The sequence below is a fragment of the Psammomys obesus genome, unplaced genomic scaffold (genome assembly GCF_907164565.1).
Source record: "Psammomys obesus unplaced genomic scaffold, mPsaObe1.curated_primary_1811, whole genome shotgun sequence".
Taxonomy (NCBI): domain Eukaryota; kingdom Metazoa; phylum Chordata; class Mammalia; order Rodentia; family Muridae; genus Psammomys; species Psammomys obesus.
Genome location: NW_026585686.1, coordinates 13,026,146 through 13,044,202, shown reverse-complemented (window position 1 = coordinate 13,044,202; position 18,057 = coordinate 13,026,146). Strand labels below are relative to the sequence as shown.

Sequence of the window (18,057 nt, the reverse complement as noted above, 5' to 3'; positions counted from 1 at the left end):
AACTCTTCTCGTGACACCATTGCTAGTAAAGAATTAGATCCCACCAGCAAATTTTGGTAAAATTGAAAAAAATCAGCTATCACTTACAAAAGGTCAACAACACAGCAATTAAAAATACCTAGTTATCCCCCAAAGAATCTTTTAAGAATTACATGATTTTATACTCAGTAGTTTCATTTTTGTATTTAATAATTCATTCAAAGTAGATTTACATAAGAATAAAGCACACACTTTTACTGTCCACTCTAAAATAAGCTGGTCATCTTCTGAGCAATTTCCCATCAAATTATCCCAATACATCACCGTGTCAGGAAATACCGATAAAATACAACACACAAAAATCCCAGACAATAGCTGCAAACCTGTTCCAGATAAATTGAGCTGATGGTTAATTGTCAATACTTATAAAAAAGGGAATGGCAGTATTAGAAGCCATCACACTTTGATTCAAAAACAGTCTTTTAGGTAATATTTATATAAACAAACAAACAAACAAACAAACAAAAACAATGTGTACTATGCATGCTGAAGGCCCATTATAACAAGCAGCTGTGCTGAGGCAGGGAGGCTCAAAAGAGACAGTGAAGTTAAGGAAACAAAATAACATTCAGGTGCAGGCGTGCCTATGATTACTCCATTATTCTCAGTTTTATCTAAATAGAGATTTTCTGTGAATATTTCCAAAGTCTACATGGTCACTCACAGAATAGGCAATCCATCATACGCACTGAGCTTTCCTCCTGAGTAGGAACAAATACATGAAAATCACTTGTTTTTAAAGGGAATAATTTTTCATTTGCCACTTCATCCTCCGATGTGTTCTTGCCTGATTTCTCTGCAGTATTTTCAGCCTGAATTTTGCAGCCATATCTTTTCCTGGATAAGGACAGATCTAACTAGTGTATCCCTTTTCCTAGTTATGGAGGTAGATTAGCTTCTCTGAAATTTTGTATTTAGGAAGTAGAAAGCAGGGTCTATTATTTGAGCCATGTTTGAAAACAACGTATCTGTGTCCTGTCTCCTAAGTAGGATGTTTACTGCCCCAGAGATACCTGCTGTAGACTTAGCATATTAGCAGGTTTGTTTGTTGATCAAAACAAAAACAAAAAAACAAAACGGTTGTCAGAAACATCTCCTAAAGAGAAATGGGCAACAAGGAAGCAAAGAGAGACACCTACTTGATTGCATGGTTCTAGCTGATATTTCAGCTGTAGAAGCACCCAAGCCTTGAGGAGAGCGTGCAGACAGACGGAAGTAGTACAGACTGTTTGGTTTCAGCCCTTGAAGCCTATAGGACGTGCCTGGCTCAATGGTGACTCGCTGCTGAAAGGAAACAAGAGTTGATCATTTTCCTGTGAGCTGGTACAAATGTAGCAAAATAAACATTTGTAACATTAGACTTCTCTCCTAACCACATGCCATCCAAATATAGTAAAAGAATCAACAATACCAGGACTATGTTAGAAATTATAACATGAAGATGCCATAGTTGAAGTATTTTCCTACAAAATGTGGCTGAAACAGTGACACCAATGTTGATCTTTCCAATGCTGACAATTATTCACAAGCACAAAATAAGAGGCAAGGAGAGGACAAGGCCAGGAGGCACTCTACCCTGAAGATGTATAAGGTGCTGTGAACACGAAGGAAAAGGACATTGGACAACCTTAGTTACAGAGGCTGCTGAACATGCAAAATTCCATTCAATCACACACCCAGGTTTCCCTCTAGAACTATCTATGACCTAAATGGGGAGCAAATATCATATGACCAGAACTAGCAACACTTTACAAGACGTTGCTATAAAAGAGATGTGAGGGACTCAGGCCATAGCTCAGTTAATAAAGTACAGCATACATAATGTGCAGAAAGTCCTGATGTTCATAAAAATTTTCATAAAACAAAACAAAAACCACTACGAAAACAAAAAAGTAACAAAAACTAGATTCTGTGATCCATTCTTATAATCCCACCACTGGGGAAGTGGAGGCAAGAAGAACCATAGTTTAAGGTCATTTTCAATTAGTTAGTGAGTTTGAGGTGAACCTGTTTTGAAAACAAACAAACATACAAACAGAACAACAACAACAAAAACATGAAAGATATCTGAATTTGCTGATGGTACTAAAATTACTTTTTAATACTTAATACTTACTTTCTAATATTGGCTTTGTTATCTGTGTTTTTTAGGTTTTTGTTGGTTTGATGTTTTGTTTTGTTTGTTTTTGTCAACTTGAAACAAGCTAGGGTTATCTTGGAAAAAAAGAAATTCAATTGAGGAAATGTCTCTAACACATTGACCTGTCTCTGGGACAATATGTAGATAAATTATTGATGTGGGAGGACTGTAGGCAATAACACCCTGGCACTGTGTCCTAACATGTGGGAGAAAGCAAGATAAGCAAGCATAAGGATCAAGTCAATAAGAAGCATTCCTCCATGGTTAATCTTTAGTTCATACTCCTGTTTGAGTATCAACCTTGATTTTTACTAATGACGAACTATAGTCAAGATATGAACCTCAAATAAACCCTGATGTCCAATCTTAACTAATACAGAAATTGTTACCAGGAAAGGGATATCGCTGGGATATATCTTACCATGTGGTAGGTTTCTTTCTGGGAGGGCATAGAAGCACTTAGAAATTTGGTTTGGAAAAGCCACTGAGTGCTCAGAGCTTAGTGAGCTGCTCTGGGGGAACTTGAAAGATAATAACGAGAGCAATGCAGACAACAGATGACTGACTTGTGAGGTCTTACAGGTAAGTTTAAGAGTCCTTTAAAGAATCTATGGGGACTATTTGAATCAAGACTATGGTTTCTAGTCAATGGTATAAAGGCTTGGTTGTAATTTGCAAAAGACCAGTGTCACTAAAGCAAAAAGTATTGCTGTACTAGGACAATACATGTAAGGTGGTAGCATCAGTTACAGTGCAAATCCCAGAACACTGGAGATGCCAAGGTTGTGGAATGACCACCAAAGACAGAAGCAGGTACAAGCCAGACCTAACCTTAGCCTACAAAACAAGTTGCAGGTGCTGTGGGTAGCATAGGCAGAGAAACAGAGCTGGTTAAGCCCTTCAGAACCCAGAAAATAATGAGGGAGTCTAAGACAGCAGGCACTAAGCTATTTATAATGCTGGATTCTGTTTTTGTTTTCTTTCTTTCTTTCTTTGTCTTAATTGTAACTGTGCCCTGGTTTTTCTCTTTTGGAATAAGTATGCAATTTATTCTTTATTTTATAAGACCCCACAGTTAATGGACTTTATACTTCTAAAGAAATGTTGGATATTTTAGAGACTGAACATTTTCTATTTGTTTTTCAAGCAGGGTTTCTCTGTGTAGCCCTGGCTGTCCTGGAACACACACACACACACACACACACACACACACACACACACACACACACTCTCTCTCTCTCTCTCTCTCTCTCTCTCTCTCTCTCTCTCTCTGAAAACCAACCAGGCTGGCCTCACACTCACAGAGATCCTTCTGCTTCTTCTGCCTCCCAAGTACTGGGATTAAAAAGGCGTGCTCCACTGCCACCCAAATGAGATTGAACTTTTTCACATGTTTTAGGGTTATGGTACTTTTACAGTTATACCATGTTTTACTTTGTAATATTAATATGAGCTCCTGAGGATAGAAAAGAATGATGATGGTTTAACAATGACTCATCTGTGTGTTAAGTTGACAAAGAGTTCAAATGTGCTGCTTGTTTATTTATTTGTTTGTTTTTCTTTATTTTCTCTTTTTCCCCCTCCTTGATACATCTGGCAGGAGGGAACAGTAATTAAGAAAATGTTTACATCACATGGCCTGTAGGCAAGCCCATAGGACATTTTCTTGATTAAATATTGATATGGGAGGGCCCAGCCCATTGTGGGTCCTGATATCCCTGGCAGGTAGTCCCGAGCTGGAGGAGAATGCTCTGATATTTCTCATTGACAGACTGTGTTTAGGACATTGAAGTCTAATAAGCCCTTTCTTCTCCAGTTGCTTTTGGTCATGGCCTTTACCAAAGCAACAGAAAGCAAAGTAATAAATTATTTAATTAAAAAATCATTTGGTTTTAAACTTATACATCAGCCATTTGTGCTTGCACATACCTTTAATTCTAGCACTTGGGAGGCAGGCAGATCTCTATTAGTTCAATGCCAGCCTGGACTACATAGTTCCAAGACAGCTACACTATAGGGTGAGAGCCTGTCTCTGAAAATAAACAAACATACAAACAAAAACAAACAATAAAACTTACTTATTCTCTAGAATAAGTTCTAGGATATATAATAAAATAGGATTTTATAAGAATGAAGTAACTTGGGGCTAGAGAGATGACTCAGTGGTTAAGAACACTGGCTGGTCTTCCAGAGGACCTGAGTTCAATTCCTAGCACCCATATGGTGGCTCAAAAGACTAGAATCTGATGCCCTCTTCTGGCACACAAGTGTACATGCAGGTAGATCATTCACATACATAAAATTAAATAAATAAATCTTTTTTTTTTTTAAAGAATGAAGCAACTTATTATAGAATTCAAAAGAATGTACCATATTTCAATCTGTAGTAGTTATTTAATATCTGAGGTTGTTAAAACTTGGGGGATAATAACATTTTTGAATTTTTTTTTCCTTGTAAAGAATGACATGAAATATATATAGCAAAATGAGTTACACAGACAGAGTTTTAAAATATAGTTTCAAAACTTTTTTGCCTAGTATTTCTTATGGGATTTCCCAATAAAGAAAATATATTTATTGATAAATTACCTATTCCTGCTCTGACAATGCTCAGTGTATCCTAAAGTACCATTTGGAAATAGACTTTATTCTAGATACAATCCAAATGAAAGTCAAGCTTATGGATGAGGACAGATACTCGTTGCTGCTTGTCTCAATTCAAATATCATCTCTAGCAATCACTGATGTGAAACACTGGAAGTTGTATGTATTTTTTCTTATTCATCTTTTTTCTTCCACATGAACAGGGTTAAAAATAGTTTGTAACTTATAAGACAGCCATAAAAATTAATGGCTTGTAAGTGAAACTCTTAAAAGTTGTGCTTGTTGGGATGAAGTCCATGGTAGCTCAGTAACCAATTGATATCCCATAGTAAGGGGAACAGGGACTATTTCTGACAGGACCTCAATGGTAGGCTCTTTGACCTCCCCACCTCACAAGGGAGAAGCAGCCCTGCTAGGCCACAGAGGAGGACTTTGCAGCCAGTCCTGAAGATACCTGATAAAACAGGGTCAGATGAAATGGGATGAGGCCCTCCCCAATCAGTGGACTTGGAAAGGGGCAGGGAGGAGGTGAGGGAGGGAGGGAGGGTTTGGGAGGAAATGAGGGAGTGGGATACAGCTGGGATACAGAGTTAATAAAATGTAACTAATAAAAAAGAAAGAAAGAAAAGAAGGAAGGAAGGAAGGAAGGAAGGAAGGAAGGAAGGAAGGAAGGAAGGAAGGAAAGAAGGAAGGAAGGAAAGAAAGAAAGAAAAAAAGAGTTGTACTGGTTAACAGTAACTGTGAATGATATTAAGTTTCATTTCTCTTTTGATTTCTATACTTTTAACAATATATTATCTTATTTCCACAGTATTATTAACATTTTATGTATAGTAATACTCATATCATAATTTTAGCATGATCATTTGCTATGGACATCTTTCTCTTGAACCAGCCTGAAAAAATCCATCTCCTTGATAACTCTGAAAAGCATAAAGATCTCAATTGGTCATATGTTTGCATAATGGCCTAAATAAATGCTGTGAGCAATTACAAAAGAGAAATGAAGGTATCTCTCCACCTCATGGATTTTTTTCTGGTCCCATATTACCTGATGCTTGCATATAGTATATATGCAAACTTTCCCAACTTGGAAAGCTGAATTAAAAAGAATTTCACCTAGAACAATAGATTTTGTGTCTCCCAACTCCAAAATCTCCAAATTAACTTTTGAGGTATTGGTCAAGTTCCTCTTTCCATGCATATATCTTTTCCACAAAGAAAAAAAAAAAAGTCTCACCTCTTCTCCTTGCTCCCCATCTCTGTAGACCAGTTCATAACTGGCAATGGTATCTGAACGTGGAGGTGTCCAAGACAGCAAAATACTTGTTTCAGATTCAGGTTCTGCTTTGAAGTTTAGTGGCTGCCCTGGTACTAAAAAGAGGAAGGCAAAAGAGTAAGCTCACCATCACAGCCAGGATTAAGAAATTCTTTTGGCTAAGTACAGGAACCATTTAATGAAGTGCAAGGCTTAAGAAGGATGGAAGAATCATACTCCAACCAAGGACTATTCGTGGAGATGACCTGGACCCCCTGCACAGGTGTAGCCCATGGCAGTTCAGTGTCCAAGTGGGTTACATAGTAATGGGAAGAGGGACTGCCCCTGACATAATCTGATTGGCCTGCTCGTTGATCACTTCCCCCTGAGGGGGGAGCAGCCTTACCAGGCCACAGTAGAGGACAATGCAGCCACTTTTTGATGAGAACTGATAGACTAAGATCAGAAAGAAGAGGAGAACCTCCCCTATCAGTGGACTTGGGGAGTGGCATGCATTCAGAAAGGGGAGGGAGGGTGGGATCGGGAGGGGAGGAGAGAGGGGCTTATGGGGGGATACAAAATGAATAAAGTGTAATTAATAAAAAATTAAAAAAAAAAAGAAGGATGGAAGGACCATATATCACCTGGGATGTAAGGACCTCCTTTAAGAGAGTTCATTTAAACTCCTCAAAAGAATAAGAGTAACATGATGAATATTATCATGTCCTTGAATACTTTAATGTGTACACAATATGAAGTAGAATCAACACTCATTATGTGTATATTATAGAATTCAATTGTAAAGACAGTAAAATTATAGATTTCATATAATATTGTAAAATATGATATGGTTCATATAAAATACACATATAACCCCTAAACTACATTCTACACACTTATTTTTATATCCACAGTTAAGTGTAGTTTCTCCCCTTTTCAAGGAAACTTCTCTTTGCAACAGATAGAGACCATTACAGAAATCCAGAATTGACCAAAATGCAGAGCTGTGGAACACAGTCCCAACTAATGTATCTACAATACAACTCCTTCACCTAAAGGTCATGGATCATTGTGGAAAATGGGGCAGAAAGATTTTAAGAACAGAGGAACAGAGAGTTTGCTATGGATTTTCGTCTCCTATCAATATCAGAACCTATGCCCATGAAATCTCACCACCATAACTGCCTAAACGTGACTTGAACAAGAATAACACAAATAAACATGCTAATGTCGGAGAGGCAAAGCTCAGGAGGCCTCCACCCCACACAAAGAACTATAAGCAACTAAGTCAGGAATGCAGAAAACAGGAAAAATAGTCTCCAGGGAAGAGCATGCCAGTTGGCTATCCAATACCAAATGTTCAACCCTGAAATCATATACATAGATGTAGAACTATATAGATTAATCATGTTTCATTTTTATATTTAGGAACACACATAAACACAGACCTATACCCAATATAAAGAAAGAGAGGCCTTGAATATGAAAGAGAAAAGTAAGAACTATGTGGAGGATTTGCAAGAGGAGAAGAGAGGAGTAAATGTAGTTATATTATATTCTCAAAAACTAAAAAGAACTATTAAATATGCCTAAGAAAGCCCGAAACTAAGAAGTGCTAATTATAGAAAAGTTGCCAATATTTACAACTGTATCTATGAGTTCAGTTAGTATTAATTTCAGTTGTGGTGGTTTGAATGAAACTCTCTCCTGCACCCCCTGTAGGCTCATAGGGAGGGGCATTATTTTAAAGGATTATGACATGAGACCTTGTTGGAATAAATATGGCTTTGTTGGAGGAAGTGTGTCACTGGGGGTGGGCTCTGGGGTTTTGAAGCTCAAGCCAGGCCAGTGGTTCTGTCTCTTGCTCATTCCTGCAAATCTGGATTTAGAGCTCTGAGGCTCCTTCTCCAGTACCTTGTCTGCCTGCATGCTGCCATGCTTCCCTCCATGATGACAATGGATTTAAAAACTCTGAACTGTAAAACATCCCCAATTAAATGCTTTCCTTTATAGGAGTCTCTGTGATCACAGTTCCTCTTCACAGCAATAGAAACCCTAAATAAGATACTAATTATGTTTATAAAATCCCACCTGACTCTTTAATAGAGACTACAGTAATAAACCCTCAAAATTTTATCTTAACAACTTACATCTTAGGAAAGAATTAGAAGGAAAAGGAAACCAAAACTCTATTAAATATAAATAACTACTTTAACTCCTGTATTATGTTACTCACAGTGTCTAACTAGACCGAATGCAAGCATATTACTGTCCCTAGTGGCTTAGTCCTAAACTACACACAAATAGTAAGATTACAAGATGTACTCTTCCCCTGCTAGGCCATAGAGGAGGACTTTACAGCCAGTCCTGAAGATACCTGATAAAACAGGGTCAGATGAAAGAGGAGGAGGTCCTCCCCAGTCAGTGGACTTGGAAAGGGGCTGGGAGGAGATGAGGGAGGGAGGGTGGAATTGGGAGGGAATGAGGGAGCGGGATACAGCTGGGATACAAAGTTAATAAACTGTAACTAATACTAAAAAAATAAAAATAAAAATAAACCAGAGAGAAAAATAAAAAAAGTACTCCATGAGACTGTGGCAGCAGAAGTCAGCTTCCATTCTCATAGTATTCATTCAATCGACCTAACTTACAATTTGAAAGCATCACACATGAGACATAATAAGTAATTATTCAGTTTCAAATACCTTACTCAAGAAAGTTTCATAATCCAAACTTCCTCTTAGCTCCTAAGCACATTAGCGATGCTCAAGGCATGATACACAGAAATGAGGTACACCAGGCTTTGCTGGCACATCTGGCAGGCTGCTGTTGCCACTGTCTTTTCTGTTAGTACCCATGCCCGGATAATTGTTCAATATTAGGGCATGTCTCAATATGATGTGACGGAATCTTTCTGTATTTTCCCACACTCACATTAAGAATGAAGTATATTTTTAAAGACTAACACCACCAACAACTATAAAATAAGAATAAAGATATGTCACAGGAAGGGCAAAGGAGCTTCCAAAGTATTTTTTTGACAACATGAGACTAAACATTCTCAAACATACATGAAATAACACAATTCGCGGATGATATATGATGTAACTTAGAAATTACACTTGAGTTAAAAATGTCACAGGAAAAGAGGACTTTGGAGATATAGAATGTATGACTTTTCTTTTACAACCATCTTTCCATAACATGATTACAGAATAAGAAAACCTCACCCTTTTTATTCAAGGGTTTTAAGTCTATTTCTAGAGGCCCTGGCCATCAGCACAGTGCTCTTCCTGTGTACCAGCTTCTGTGACGGGGCATGCTGTGAAAGAGTGGCTCATTCATGTCTGCATTAATGCCCAGGGCCACTAATGTTCCCTGGATGCCCCTCTCCTCTCATTCCCCTATCCCTTGAGATTCTCATTAATTTGATGCCTCTGGGAACTGCTTTCTGAACAGGTTATGATTCTTCTCCAGCTCCTGCCAGTGAGTGACCTCACATAATCATTCAGACTGAGAGACAAAGACAAAGGAACAAAAAAGATCAAGGGGCAAAGCAAGGGGCTCAGAAGGAAATAAAAGCATATGGTAACTGGCAAATGGCAAATGAATTATCTAACAGGTAAAAAGTCAAAAGCCTGGCTCATGCTACAGTGGTTTCAAAGAGCCATCGGGCAGATGGGGTAATTGCAACTGGGTTCCACTGGTTTCATCTAGATGATGGAAGGTTTCATGGTGTGATACACACGCATGAATGTGTGGTAATCACTAATTTTTTTATACTTGTATTGCTTATTTCTTTCTCTTATTTCCTAGAATCTGTGGAATATAGAAGCCTGTCTTAACATACAACTCAAGCCAAAACTGGAACTCTGTTCAGATTCCAAGAATTAGAAACACATACATTTCCAAAGGGGCTGGGGAGTAGTCGTTAGGTAAGGATTTGCTCCCTGGCCACAGCTAGTAAGTTGACACTGACTGAAACTATCTTAGAAACCTAATTAACTGTTGCTTACTTACACTGTTTGGTTTTTGCTTTTAATTTATCTTTACTGTATTCCCATTTGGTCTCAATGTTTCATTCTTGTTTAGTGACACAGCTTCAACTGATGTAATTCTGCTTGGTTCTGTAAAGAGCTTCTACAACAAATAATAAATTGAATAGAAACTCCAATGTCCTGAAGGGAACAGGTTCCTTTTCTTTTGTAACTTTTGGACAATGCAAGTTTGGCTAGAGGATTTAATGGAAAGTCTTGTCATCTAATAGGCTGGAGGCTTTTCATCCTTTTCTTTTAGACTCCTTTTGAAATGGGTTGGGGAGAAATAGCACATTTCTTAAATCTGAAACTGTGAAACATAGTAGAGATCTAAGTGCCCCCAGGTAGGAGGCAAATACCTAGATGAGTAAGGGTGCACTAAGGAGGCTTTGGACCAATAGGAAAGCATATATCTAAATGAAGAGAGATGCTGAGTCTAACTAAGCCCTAACAGATTGCTACATTATGGAATGAGAGCTCAGCCAGCCCCAGTGTCTGAATATATTCAGAAGATATTGCTTATGCATTTTCCACATTTAAAAAACTTTCAATTGTGAATGATTGAAAAATAGTTGAATCTAGGAACATAATGTATAAATTCAACTCTGTGTACACATCAAGCCATGTGTTACGTTTTCATTTTATTCTCCTGATAAATAGCTTGTGGATGCCAACAATCAAATGTTATTGGAAATTGAGGGTGGAACTAAGAGTATCACTTCCTAGGGTTCAGATTTTAAATTAAAAAACCAACATAAATTGAAGATCATTGGAAAAACAAACACTCCTGAGAAATAAGTAGATGTATTCTTAAATTCCAAAATACAATGTCTTAATTATCACTATCAAAATATATAGGGACATATTTTTTATTTTTCTTTTTTTAAAAATTCTTTATTAATTACACTTTATTCACTTTGTATCCCCCCTGTGGTCCCCTCCCTCCTCCTGTCCTAATCCCTCCCTTCCTGCACCCTCCCCAAGCATCCACCTCTCCAAGTCCACTGAAGGGGAGGTCTTCTTTTCCTTCCTTCTGATTCTAGTCAATTAGGTCTCATCAGGAGTGGCTGCATTGTCTTCTTCTGTGGCTGGTAATACTGCTTCCCCCTCAGGGGGAGGTAATTAAAGAGCAGGCCAATCAGTTCATGTCAGAGACAGTCCCTGTTCCTATTACATGGAACCCACTTGGATAATGAACTGCCATGGGCTACATCTGTGCAGGTGTCTTAGGTTATCTCCATGCATAGTCCTTGGTTGGGGTATCAGTCTTAGGAAAGACCCCTATGCTCAGATTTTTTTGGTTCTGTTGCTCTCCCCGTGGAGTTCCTGTCCTCTCCAGATCTTACTGTTTCCCACTTCTTTCCTAAGATTCCCTGCACTTTGCCCAAAGATTGCCCATAAGTCTCAGCATCTGCATTGATAGTCTGCAGGGCAGAGCCTTTCAGGGGTCCTCTTTAATAGGCAGAAGCTGGAAACAGCCCCTCAGTGGAGGAATGGATGCACAAATTGTGGTATATCTATACAATGGAACATTACTCAGCAATTAAAATCAAGGAAATCATAAAATTTGCAGATAAATGGTGGGATCTGGAAAAGATCATCCTGAGTGAGCTGTCTCAGAAGCAGAAAAATACACATAGTATCTACTCACTGATATAGACATATAATATAGGATAAACCCACTAAAATCCGTACACCTAAAGAAACTATTCAAGAGGGAGGACTCTTGCTAAAATGCTCAATTCCCATCCAGAAAGGCAAAGAGGATGGATATCAGAAGAAGGAGAAAAGAGGGAACAAGTTAGGGAAATATTTTAAGGTGACTCAACACTAATGTATTTGGTTTCTTCAGAGTACCTAGAGATAAAGAATATTGTATCACCTATTAACTGATATTGTATATGATATATTATGCCATAGGAAGACCTGTTTTATATCTACATTCCTTTTTTCTTAATAAACACATATTTACATTTATAAATTTATAGATGTGTTTTTCATACATATATGTATATGGTTTTTATCTCAGTGTTTATATATTATACATCACTATTGACATTCTTTTATCTTCATGTATCATCTTTTATGTATCATCTTTATCTTCAATCTTCACAAATAGATTTTATTTATAAGCATTATAGATCACTTTTCTTAGGAGATTTTTCTGAGTTGTAGAAGTCCCTGCACTAATTAACTGTACATCAAAGATAGTAAACAATTTTCATATTACTAAAACTCATGAGAAAATGAAATGTACAATTAGAACTTTAAATGTAACCATTAGACATTTAAAAAGTTTATATGCCATCACTGATGACAACCCAAATTGGAAATTAGTTGAGAAAAGAATAAATAGATGTGTGGCACAGGTATTTCTTTAAAATTATACTTAGGGCTTGGGGAATGGCAAATCAGGTAAAATCTGCTCTTTGAGTGCCACAACCACATTGTCAACTGTCATTAAATATGAATACAAGAAGTTAAAATTTATCATGGTTTATTCATACCCATTGCTCCTTTCTTCGTTGCTAAAACCACGAATAGAAAGCTTTACAGTGGAATTAAATTTTTGAGCATCAGAATATAGGCTTTTCATAGTTTGCTTATCTAGGCCTGTATATGTAATGAAATGTTTTAGAAAGTTGTAGAAACCTATTTAAGAGTATTTCTCAATGTCCTCATTTATATTTTAACAATTTTCTGCTTTTGGAAGTTTGCAGTAGAATTTTCTTTCTTAAAATACTAAAAGTAGGCTGGCTATGTGATGTGCAGCTGTAATGCCAGCATTTGGGAGAGGAGGCATCAGGACTTCATATAGTGATCTTCATCTGCAGAGTGAATTCAAGGCCAATCCATACCAAATACTCTTAAAGGAGTCTACACACTTGTCCAAAGATTAACCCAAATGATATCAGAAATTCTTTCTAAAGAAAACTCAGAATTCACACAACCCAAAATTTAAGATTTGGCATCCCTCTGGTCCCATGAATTACAAGCAACACTTATTTTAATGCTTTAAAGCTGTAGTTCCTAAGATTTCTTTATCAGGTCCATGTTCCTCCTACTAAATATAGTCAACCATTACAATAATCAACTCCAGAAATATATACTTTTCTTCCTGGTTGTTTTAGGTGAAATACAAGAGGTGTGTCTAACAGTATGAGTGTTTCCCTTGCCAACATTCATCCATTCTCCATAACTTTGAGGTAAATTAATTGCAAGTGATTATTACCCCAGAAAATAGAGCTATGAAAAATTAGGGGGGAGTGACCCATATTCCTAGAAAACAATAATCTTAATCAAAGTATACTTTATATTTAAAGTTTAACATAGTCAGCTCTAGTAATAGTCATAGCCAAGAGGAAACAGTCTTTTGATTTAATCATGGAAAAGGTATCATGTTCTGCCTTTCCCACAACTAGGAATACACTACATAAATCTTCAATTTCTATCCACCAGGATGCTGATTATCTTAGAGAAAATGCAAAATGATGACTTCTATATTAAATGCCCTTTGTCCTTCAGGACTGTTTTACTTACTTATTCATTTTTGTATTTGACTTGAACAAAATGAGGAATGCTGGGGTTCATGACAATTAAATGAAACGAGCACCTATCAGACACAGAAGATATCAAAGTGCATTTTTTTGTGTCTATGTAATTAAATACTTAAATTATTTGAATGGTATGGTTTTATAGCTTTACTAAAAGTAAAAATCGTAATGAAAAGTGTGATTTCCTTAGATTTTTATCTAACCATCCAAAAGGAGTGTTCAACAGTGGCAACACACACTCGTATAGCCATGATTCTAGGAATGAGCCCATCAGGAAGAGGAAAAGGCTCAGCATTAACTTAACTTCATCAGAACTGATTATGTTAAATTTGATAGCTGCTACTAACATCCAATGGCCTTGGCTAATGAAGTCTTCAGCACACATGCAATCACTGTGGTACTTAGAGGTTTGTATTTGACTCTGTCATTTTACATGACCGTATGTGTTCAAGCTACAATTATGGATGGTTGGTGGAAATGTCTTCATGTAAAAATCCATTAGTCAGAGAGAGAGAGAGAGACATGAAGAGCTACCTAATGCACCTTCATACATTTGAGTGCATTTTCTAAATTTGGATACTGAATTAAGTCAGACCTTCCAAAGGCAAACTTATTGGATTAAATTAACTTAACTGCTCTTGTACACTACAATATCCATGAAACTTTGCTCATGTCTACTGGTAATAAAAAAGAAATCCAAAATACATTTGGACATTTTTGGACATTTTTCACCAAGTTGGGATAGAAGGATAAGTTTTTGTAATTCAATATTCTGAACATAAAGATATTCATGAGTCTCAAGGATTTGCATATTTTGACTGAATTTGGTTTTAGGAAAAATCATGTTTCTTAGGTAGTTAAATCCTTTGTCTCTTAAAAATAAATTAAGACATTGCAGCTTGTTAGGCTTAAATTTGTGATTATAAAATGTAGCCAAATCTAGTGACTGAGTATAACAATGTTTTTATGAAAAATGCTTATTCTTTAGCTTCATTCAAAACACTTATAATATTTCAGAATTGAAATTAATTTTAACTTTTCAATTTTATAATTTGAAATAAATGATATTAATAAATTATATATTCTCTGGTCATATTTAACTACTAAATACCTAGTAGGTACAAAATCACTAAAACTATTGCATAAGGGAATTCCTCATGTTAAAGATGATGGTGGTTAGACAAGAATAAATACCCATGAGATCTGTATAGAATATGGGCCAATATGTATTGGCTTCCATTATTACATTTTACCTATTAAGCTTCCTCATTACCTAATCTACATTCTGGGGGAAGCCAACAATATCTCTTCAGAATTTGAATGATGAGGTTCTACAGAGTGTTACCTGATTTGGAAGTGTTATCAGAGTGGAACAAGTTAGTTAAAGTGGAGTTCTTAAGTTGGCCTAATCCTTAAAACCAATGTTCAAATTTGAACACATACTTGCTTTTTGAAAGAACACGGGGTGAAAAGATTCAGAAACTGCAAGTTTCTACAAGCCAAGGAATGAACCATTGACAGAAAACTACCAGAAACTCAGGGTTAGTATGGAACACACTTTCTTCCACAGTGTTCACAGAAAGCAATCCTGTAATGTATAGATTCCAGCCTTTTCAGCCCTAGATCTGTGAGGAAATATATCCCTACTGTTTAAACTACCAAGTGTGTATTGCTTTGTTGTAGTAGCACTAGATAGACTGATAGATATAGATGATAGATAGATAGATAGATAGATAGATAGATAGATAGATAGATAGATAGATAGACTGAACTGCAACAACTCTGCATTACAGTTACTGTTACGATGAGAAATTTTTTACGAAGTGAAATTCAGAGAAACAAAGCACCGTGGTTAGTTTTTTTGAGACTTTTTAAACATAGAGTTTCTCTGTTAGTCTTGGCTGTCCCAGAATTCACTCTGTAGAACAGGTTGGCTTCAAACTCAGAGATCTGCTTACCCCTGCCTCCCAAGTACTGGGATTAAAGGCGTGCACCACCTAAAGCTTTGTGCACAAAAGCATGGACAAAAGTTTGTTCACTAGCCTGTGGGATTTAGCAGTCTAGAATGTAGTAGACTAATTAGGAGGGAGTGATTGTGGAAAGAAGGGGAAGCTGGAAATCTATCCCTCTTTTGTCTGCCAGTATGACTTTATTCCTTCATATTTGCTGTCAGGATGCTAAAGATTCAGAGTCAGCTGACCACAGGGTAGAACTTATTTGAGCTGTAAGCTCAAATAAACTATTTCTTCCATTAAGTTATTTCTATTGTTTTGTCACAGTAACAAAAAGCTGACCCAAGAAGAAATTCTTCCAAATTCATCAAGCTTAGCTGTAGCTTAAGAATTAGGTTGTAATTATGTCATGCCAACATTACAGTTAAAATATGAGAAAATCTTAAAGCACCATACACTTTCTTGCAATTTTTATTTGTTACGGAGATGCTAGATATACAAAAATCAATTTAACAGTTGACACTTTTAAGAAAAAGTGTCAGGAAAAAGAAGAACAACATTTATATACCTCTATTATTTTCCAACAAGAACCTTCGGTTAATTTACAATATTCCCTTGCATATTAATATAGTGAATGAATAAATACAGAGAACTGCAAACACCAAATAATGCAGGAATATAGATTTACTATAATTGTGGTGAAACATCTTTCATTCACTATAGCAAGGAAAAAAAATCAGTGACCAAAAGAACCAAATAAAAGCAATAAAGTGAAATGAAGTGAATTCAGCTATAAACATGCTTGAGATTTAGGGACACAAAGCCAGGAAGTGAACATGCCAGATCACGTGACTCATAAAGCCCACATCAGGCATGAAAACAAGTCATGTGCATTGCATTTGCAAAACCAGTGAAGATGTAATAATCCATTATTAGCACTAACAATGTTAAGCCTATACGTTATCAATAGTGTGTCCAGTAATGTGGCCCTTGTATAGTAGCTCAAAAAAATTTGTAGATCATGACAAGTTTAAATGTACAACATAAAGTCCTAAATCTCAACAACTTAGATTTATATTTTCTTTGCTGTTTCTTTCATTGTTTTCTTATCTGCCTTCCAAGCCATCTGCCCTATTCCTTATCTTGAATCAAACTTACCTCCTGTCTGAGTGATGACTTGTATATCACTTGAAAGAGGACCATCTCCAATTGAGGTAAAAGCCAGGACTTTGACAGAATATGTTTTTTGGGGTACTAAATTGCCAATAGTAGTGATTTGGCTATCAGCTACATTGTGTTTCATCCAGTTGTTGACATGCTGTGTGGGGTCCATTGTATAATAAACTCTGTATCCTTGGATCTGTCCATTTGGCTCCTCAGGTTCCTTCCACTGTACTAAAATTGTGGTTGAGCTCAACATGCGTGCCTGGACATCTCGTGGGGCACTGGATGGTGCTTGTTCTGAGGTCTGCGTTAGCACAGGCTCACTTGCTGGCCCACGCCCAATGTTATTGACAGCAACAACTCTAAATTCATAATCTGAGTAGGGACTTAGTCCAGCAACACTGTAGCGTGTGGTTGCTATCCCATCAATTTCTTTATATGGTTCTTCAGAATTTTTAGGCTTATGCTGAATGATGTAGTAAGAGACGGGATCAGGGTTCCCAGAGTCCCATGTCAGCGTGATGCTTGTAGCTGTGCTCTCAGTCACTACAGGAGTTCCTGGAGGCTTGGGTAAGGCTTTGGGGTAAAAAAAGAAAAAAAGACAATGAACATCTTTTCTTAACTATTATACCAATCACTATAGCCTGAATAGATACCTATTGAAGATTTCACCAGATGAAGCAAAGCCACATGTCTTAAGACAGTGATTCTCAACCTTCCTAGTACTGTAAGACTTTAATACAGTTTTGTATTGTGGTTCCCCCCACACCAGAAAATTTCATTGCTACTTCATAACTGTAATTTTGTAATTGTTATGAATTATAATATAAGTATCTGATATGCAGCCCCCAAATGGTTCATGACCCACAAGTTGAAAAAAGCTTTCCTAATAGATGAAGAAAACAATAAAATACATAGAAGTAGCCTAGATCCCATCCTACTAGTAGATTGTGATGACATTTGGGGGTTGGTATTCAAACCTACCACCTATTCCTTAAGTTATCCTTGGTAAATCACTTGATTTCTTTTGACTTTCATTTACTCATGTGAAAATTACTGGTGTTGTACTGCATAGTTGAGTAGCTGTATTTCATAGGCTTTCTGTGAAGATTAATGAGCTAATCTAGTAATATGCATAGAGTGTGTCTGAGACTCTCAAAAACAGTAACTGCAATTACTGCAATTTTTATTTCAAATGCTCGGCCACTTATTCCCTGATTCAAAAAATTAATTCTGCAAATGAATACCAATAAACATTAAATATTAAATATATGGAAATGGAATTAAATTGCTATTAAAGGACTAGTAT

At 36.8% G+C, this 18,057-nt stretch overlaps 1 protein-coding gene across 5 annotated transcripts in view; it reads right to left on the bottom strand.

The window, feature by feature from the left end:
• Ptprd (protein tyrosine phosphatase receptor type D) overlaps nucleotides 1-18,057 on the bottom strand; it is a gene marked incomplete in the record, with an annotated part of 2,622,804 nt that overhangs the window by 193,062 nt on the left and 2,411,685 nt on the right. For 4 of the 5 annotated variants that reach the window (XM_055629942.1, XM_055629950.1, XM_055629948.1 and 1 more), the window contains 3 exon segments: nucleotides 1,179-1,323; nucleotides 6,024-6,157; nucleotides 16,743-17,324. In XM_055629942.1, coding sequence (XP_055485917.1) covers nucleotides 1,179-1,323; nucleotides 6,024-6,157; nucleotides 16,743-17,324 — 861 coding nt within the window. 5 annotated transcript variants of the gene reach the window in all.